Source organism: Canis lupus, chromosome 16 (genome assembly GCF_003254725.2).
Source record: "Canis lupus dingo isolate Sandy chromosome 16, ASM325472v2, whole genome shotgun sequence".
In the NCBI taxonomy this organism is placed as follows: Eukaryota; Metazoa; Chordata; class Mammalia; order Carnivora; family Canidae; genus Canis; species Canis lupus.
This window is the reverse complement of record NC_064258.1, coordinates 5547936-5554773: the sequence shown is the minus strand read 5'-3', so window position 1 is coordinate 5554773 and position 6838 is coordinate 5547936. Positions and strand designations below refer to the sequence as shown.

General features: G+C 61.1%; 1 protein-coding gene across 1 annotated transcript; it reads right to left on the bottom strand.

The window, feature by feature from the left end:
* Window positions 1–299: 299 nt before the first annotated feature.
* NOBOX (NOBOX oogenesis homeobox) lies at window positions 300–6624 on the bottom strand. The gene is made up of 9 exons (XM_035700211.2): window positions 6588–6624; window positions 6281–6468; window positions 3966–4791; window positions 3446–3552; window positions 3004–3107; window positions 2637–2722; window positions 2197–2428; window positions 1566–1870; window positions 300–890 (listed from the first exon to the last, which is right to left on the bottom strand). The coding sequence occupies exons 1-9, from the start codon at window positions 6622–6624 to the stop codon at window positions 586–588; spliced, it is 2190 nt and encodes a 729-aa protein (XP_035556104.1). The 3' UTR covers window positions 300–585.
* Window positions 6625–6838: the final 214 nt, after the last annotated feature.

Sequence of the window (6838 nt, the reverse complement as noted above, 5' to 3'; positions counted from 1 at the left end):
CCCAAATCCTAGAGAGATATGTCCAGGCTCAGATTTGCTCCGGGTTCAGTCCTGCCTGAGTTTGGGAACAGAACATGATTTAATGCCAGGACTGAAAACGAGGCCCAGGATGCTCGATTTCTGGTCGGGCCAGAGACATGGGCTCAGGGAGGATGCCAACGTGTTCGCACCCAGTGGAGACCTCGCCTGGGACATGTAGGACTGCAGCCAACAGCCGGTCAGCTGAGTGGAAGGGAGTGAAAGAAATGCAGCTCTTAATTAGTGAGTCGGGAGACACAGAATTACTCAGAGAAGCCCAAGAGTAAACTCATTTAATGCTTACAACAGACACTGGCTCCTCTGGCAAGGAAAGGAAACCTAAGCTTGCACAGAGGTCAGAGGTCGCGGACCATCCTGTCTCGGGGCTGCAGAGGGTGGGGCCGACCCGCAGCCTTCTCAGATCAGGTCCAGCAAGGTGAGCCCTTGGAGGGGGAAGCATCTCACTCCCCCCACTACCCCCCACCCCCCAGCCAACAGATTCCACAGTCCCTCCTCACACCACTGTCTCCTCCGAGGCACCCAACCCTCTCCTCCTCGGCCCCCCAACTAGTGGCCACGGCTGTCCTGGTCTTCCTCTCGGACTTCCTGGGGTGCCAAGGGCTCCCCTGCAGAGGTGGCAGGCTGCTCCTCTTGGGATTTGCCCAGGAAGGGCCCTGGCCCCGGTCGGGCCCCTCCGGCCAGCTGGGGGACGCCTGCAGAGGGTTGCCTGCTGCTCACCGCCGGGGCACAGGGGCCTGGGAACAGATCGGGCAAGTAGCCCTCACCTCCAGGGAGGGCACCCAGGGTCTGTGGACAGAAGGGACCGGGGAAAGGCAGTTCTGGCAAGCAAGGGTCATTCCAGGGGACTGCACCTGCGGGATGGATGGTACAGGGGGGTCAGACAGGATCAAGGGCATCCACTGCAGCTGAGCAGATCCGGCGACACCCCCCCCATCCTCCCCCAGAAACACAGCTGAGGCTCCCAGGGCCAGTGGGGGTAGAGTCCTAGCACCAGGAGCTCCCCTGGGGACCCGGCATGGCCCTGCCTCGGGGCTCCGTGGTCTGGTAACATCGAGGCGGGGTGGACGGCCGGGCAGGCCGAGGCCCTCCACGCAGGCAGCAGGGAGACTGCAAACCGCCCACACGGCTTCCTCCCCTTCTACTGGGGTGCAGCCTTAGCACGAGGGGTGCACCGGGTTCCAGAGGTCCAGTGGCTTGTCGGCCTGCTCAGGTCAGGGTCAGCCGCCGTCTACTCGGTCCCCTCCTATTCTTCTCCCCTCCTATTGTTTCTAACCCCCTGCACCCCCCCCCCTCCCTGCAATGGGATTGCTATTCCCATGTCAGAGTCCAGGAGACTGAGACTCGGCAAAGCTGGGAGTGGCTGAGCTGCACCGCCGACTTCAGCCTCCTGACTCCTGAGCGCCCACTCTGCCCCGCGCCCCCAGGGAGCCACAGCCAAGCAGGGGTGCGGGAGAGGGGCTCGCTGGCCGCCGGCCCTGCTCGGCCCGCCCTTCCCACCCCCCTCGCGCCCTCCAGCGCCAACTCACCCACGTTCCCAGCAGGTGGCTGCAGCACCATCTGCCCCGACGGAGGCCCCGGGAAGTAGCCCTGAGATAGGCCCGCGCCCGGGCCGAAGGGCGAGGTGAAGAGCGGGTCCTCGGGCAGTGGGGGCAGCAGGGGGTGGGGGGTGGGCAGCGGGAAGGGGTGCAGGAACGGGAACTGGGCTTGAGGCTGTTGGTAGAGCTGGCCCTGGGGCGCCTGGGAGAAGGGGAACGGCCCCGGCTGGGTGCCCGCTTGGTAGTCCTGGGGTTCCAGCTCTTCCAAGTATGAACAGGCGGGTGGTGGGGTGACGCTGTGGGGGCCAAAGGAGCATTTTGCGAGGCTCGGGGTGGCTTCCTCGTCGTTGCCGCCCCGTAGGTCAGTCCCTCCCCATCTCCAGGACCCCAGACTTGCTGCTTCCTCTCCTTTCTCTTCCTGTTCCTGGCTTCTCACCCTCCTTCCTGCCCTGTTGCGGTGATAGTCTAGATCTTTCCCACTTCAAATCCACTGGTGCTTTCAATCCTCATCGCGATTAGGACTCCTTGCTTCTCTCAGCTAACTCCCCCCTGCCCCTGCCCCAGCTCCATCTATCTTTTCTCCTTCTATACCCCTCCCAGGGTCCCCCATTAGGCTCCGTACCTTGTCCCCCAGGACCCACAGGGGCCTTCTTTGTGGCTGTTGTCACTGCCAGGAGTATCCAGCAGCAGAGGCATCATTTGAGGGGTAGGGACAGGGCCCAGGGGAAAAGGAAGGTTGACTCTTCGAAGAGGTGGGGGGCTGAAGAGTGGCGGGGTCACTGCCACCCTTTGAGTATTCTCAGGCTGTTGGGGTGGGGCCAGAGTCTGGTCAGAGGTCAGCAGTATGGGGGGCTCTAGGAAGCAAAGTCAAAGAGGGATTATACAGGTAAGGAAATGGGGAGGCAGATTGGGAACTAGGGATGATAGAAGTGTGCCATGGCCAGGCCCCCTTGAACAGATGCCCCACTGGACCACTCCACATCTCCCCAGAAAGGACTCTTTCTTTGCTGTCTTTCCAGCTGCCATTTCCCCCACATAACCCTCAGAAGGTGGTCATCCTACCCATGAGAGTATCCAGAGGGGGCTCCTGAGGAAAGGTACCAGGCTCTGGGTCCAGGGTCACAGAAGGTGGCAGCTCAGTTGCAGAGCTGGAGGCAGACAGAATGAAGATTGTAGCCCTGGGGTCCCTGGATTTGCACCAGGGCTACAGTGTGGAGAAAGGGACTCCAGATTCCCGAACACTGCCTTCCTGCAAGACTCTGGCATCTTCTCGACCCCCTCCAACCAAAGTCTCTCTAGGTATCAACCAGCCACTCTAGCCCTCACGGCCAACTTTCCAACACACTCTCCTTCTGGACCCCAGGAGGCCCCCTTAGACCTCACTTCCGACCTATGGGGATGACGATCCAGGAAGAAGAGGGACACTTACCTGCTGGCAGTGGTGGGGACAGGGCCCGCAAGACTATCCTTGTTCTCCTTCCCATTCAGCCTCTCCACTTTTCGCCACTTTGCCCGGCGGTTCTGGAACCACACCTGTAGGCGGGAGAGAGAGACCATCGAAGAGTTTCCACAACCATGCGAGAGACGAAGACTTGGGTTCTGATTGTCGCACCATGAGCTATAGGACTTGGGGAGGTCAGAAGCCTTTCTCTGTGAGAGTGGTTTTATGAAAGGTTCATCTAGGTGGCTCTGAGGGATTTTCCTCTTCGAATCAGAGGTTGTGGCAGCGTGGAAATAGGCAGGACCACAGCCGGATCGAAGACCTGACCTCGGCCCCTACAGGGAGACACTGAGCACTTGCTGTGCTCCTCAAGAGCTCCAGTTGCTGGTTTCTCCTCCACCCTGAGATCTGTGGGGCCAACCCCCTTTACCATGATGCGTTGGGGGGTGACCCCCACCGTCTGGGCAATCTCCCGGCGCTTATCGCTGTCTGGGTAGTGGTCTTCTTGGAAGATCCTTTCTAGCTCCTCCAGCTGGTCTGGAAGAAGAAGAAACTTGCCTGAGGGCAAACAGTGATGCAGCAGCAGAGGAGAAACCGACACCTTCCAGATGAGACCACTGTCCCCAACCCAAGGGTCTTTCCAAAGCCTTGCGACTAAGTTCCCCATTGGGCCGGGGCCTTCTCTCCCTCTCCTGGGCTTTGCGGCAGGGAACTGTGTGGTGTTGACTTTCCTGCTCCTTCTAACCTGGTCCCAATTTCACTTCCCGATGAGGCCACCCAATGTTTGCTTTGAGGGTCAGGGGTTGTGACCCTGCCACCGGTCAAGAGAGAATTCAGAACAAGGGATGTACAGACGACCCACACTGCTGTCTCGGGGGGCTACTGTATTCTCTGCTGAGCCCGCCTTTCACAGGGCTCACCTGGATTTTCCCTCACCTTCAGGGACCTACCTGAGCGGTATAGGGTCCGAGTCTTTTTCCGGACTTGGCACGTCACTTCTGGGGTCCTCTTCTGATCTGTGTTTTGGCTGTTCTGAGCCAACGTGCTGAGGAGGTTGGCCAGATGGCAGGGCCCCCGGCCTGACCCACAAGGCACTGGGTTGTGTGTGGCATGGGCTGAGTTAATGACATCGGCAGAGGATGAAGAGGCCAAACCCCCGGCACTGGACGGTCTCTGCTTACTGGAGGCTGGGGAGTAGGATCTCTTCCCGGGCTTTGCCTCCCTCCCTGGGAAGGAACAGCCTTCCCCAGGAGGCTGGGGTCCGGGTGGGGCCGTAACCGTGTGTTTGTGGAGAGCCCCAGAGCCAGATGGCTGGCTCCCCCTCCCAGGATCTGGGGAGAACCCAGCTGGTTCTCCAGGGGCCTCTGCCGGCGGCTTCTCCCCAGCAGCGTGGATGGGGGGCAGGTCCTCGCTTGGGGCATCCCGAGTGTGGGGGGCTGGGCCCTGCAGCGGTTCCTCCTCTGGCCCAGCAGCCAGGGGCTGGCCTCTACCTTCCTGGCCTGTGGAGAACAGCACCCAGTGACCTTCCAGCTCCAGGAAGAAGGAAGACCCTGGACCTAGAGGATGTGTGGCTTCCTGCTCTGCAGCCGGTTTCCTGCTGGGCCTCACACTTTCATTCCCCCACTCGTCCGAGGGCAGGGATTCTAGGCTCCCGGTTCTCACTTGGCTATTGTAAAGATGAAACGAGATGATCCACTGATTTGAAAAATGCGAGCAAATATATGCACCTAGGAGGGTGAGCCTGAGCTCACATACACAGATGGTAGGAGAGCAATCCTAATTTGGGGGGTGGTTATTTTGGTTATTTCCTGTGAGTTACTGGCCTTCCCCCCCCCGCCCCCCCCAGACACCTGGAACTGAGTCAAGGGATAAGCATCTTGTCTGTTCAAACATTTCTAAGGGACAAACCGTAAATCTGGGAGTGCCCTGGGAGGAGAGAGATTGAGCGCCTGCAGCTTCTAAGACTGGCTTTTGTTCCTGCTGCCCAAACGGGCGTTATTGCTTAGAGTAGGGACAAGGTCCTACTCTGCCTACAAGACTAGGAGTAGAGACGAGGTAGGACAAGGTCCTACTCTACCTACAAGTCCTACAAGACTCTGGTCTCCAGAAGCCCAGGCAAGGACAGCAAGGGAGCTAACGGGGACAACCATCCTCCCCTTCCGCAGAACCCGCTCTGCCCCTGCCAGCCCTGCTCACCCCCCAATGTGCACCCTCCTCCCCCACCCCACAAAGGAGAACCTCATTCTGGCTTTGGGCCCAAGCCAACCCTCCCCTCACAGGTATGGAAGAGTGGTCCAGCGGGCACCAAAAGCCTCTTTCACTCCTCCTCCAAGGCTGTCTGCCTTTAGGCTGGGACTGATTCATCAGGCACTAATCACGTCCCGGACTCTGTCCTAAGCGTCTTTCAAAGATGCGCACCTAATCCCAGAGAGGAAGGCACTATTGACAGCTCAGCCCCATAGATGAAACACGGATCCCACAGCTGAGTGATCTGCCCAAGACCCTATAGCACAGGGCTCTTGATCATTAGGCAGTTCTCCTGTCCCCTTCGCCCCCAGAAACCGTCCCAGGTTCAACACCCCCCTTACTCATAACCCCCAAGATCCGCAGCTCAAAGAGACGCTTTGTCATGTCCTCCAGGTTGTAAGATTTTGAAATGGAGGCTAACTCGTGGCTACGAGCTGCTGTTTTGTTTTGTTTTGTTTTGTTTTGTTTTTTGAGCTGCTGTTATTTTGATGAAAACTGCGGGACATAGAGGCCTTCAGGAACGACGCTCCAACCACCTGGCCCAGAAAGATGGGCCGCCTCGGGGTGAGGGGCTTTGGCAGGTTGGCTCCCAGGGTGCGCAGCAGGCCTGACTATTTTATTTCTACTTTTAAAAACTCTTTGTTTTCCTTAAATTCAATTAATATATGGTGTATTATTAGCGTTAGAGTAAGTCCAGGGACTGGTCAGCTGGATTGGGGGGTGTCTCTAGAGCGTTCCCCGTGCGGCCAGCAGGAGGGGGCCCGGGCTGGTGAAGAGGGCTGGCGGTGGCAGGGGGAAGGATGGGGGGGCGGGGGGTCACCCCGGGTTTCCAGCATCTTAGGCCGGCTAACCTGGTGCGCAGTAGGTGCTCAGTGAACGCGACGTTATCCCAGTGCCACGCCGTGGTGCGCGAGGGGAGGGGGTCGGCACCCAGACGCAGGAGGGGACCTGGGGCTCACGGCCCCGCGCGCAGGGAGACGGGGGCCTCAGGGATGGGGTGAGCGGGGCGGGGGGAGACCTCAAGGATGGGGTGCGCGGGGGACACCTCGGGGATGGGGTGCGCGGGGGACACCTCGGGGATGGGGTGCGCGGGGGAGGCCTCGGGGATGGGGTGCGCGGGGGACACCTCGGGGATGGGGTGCGCGGGGGACACCTCGGGGATGGGGTGTGCGGAGGGGGCCTCGGGGATGGGGTGCGCGGGGGCACCTCGGGGATGGGGTGCACGGGGGGGCCTCGGGGATGGGGTGCGTGGGGGCGGGCCTCCCTCCCTCCCGCCCCAGCCCTGCCAGCCCCCCCAGCCCGCCCCACGCTCCCCCCACGCTCACCCCGCGGCTCGGGGCAGGGCTCCCGCGTGGGCTCCATGGCCCCGATGCGCGCCGCCGACACCTGCCGGGCGGCCCCGCGGCCTAATGAAGCCTCGCGGGCGGGCAGGTGTGCGGGAGTCCCCCCACCCCCGCCCCCGCCCCCGCCCCAGGGCGCGGCCCACCGGGCGGGCGGCGCGTGGGGCAGCTGCGGGGCGGGGCGGCCCTCAGGACCCCTCCCGGCCCAGGTGTGCGGCCGCTCGGCCAGGGCCGCC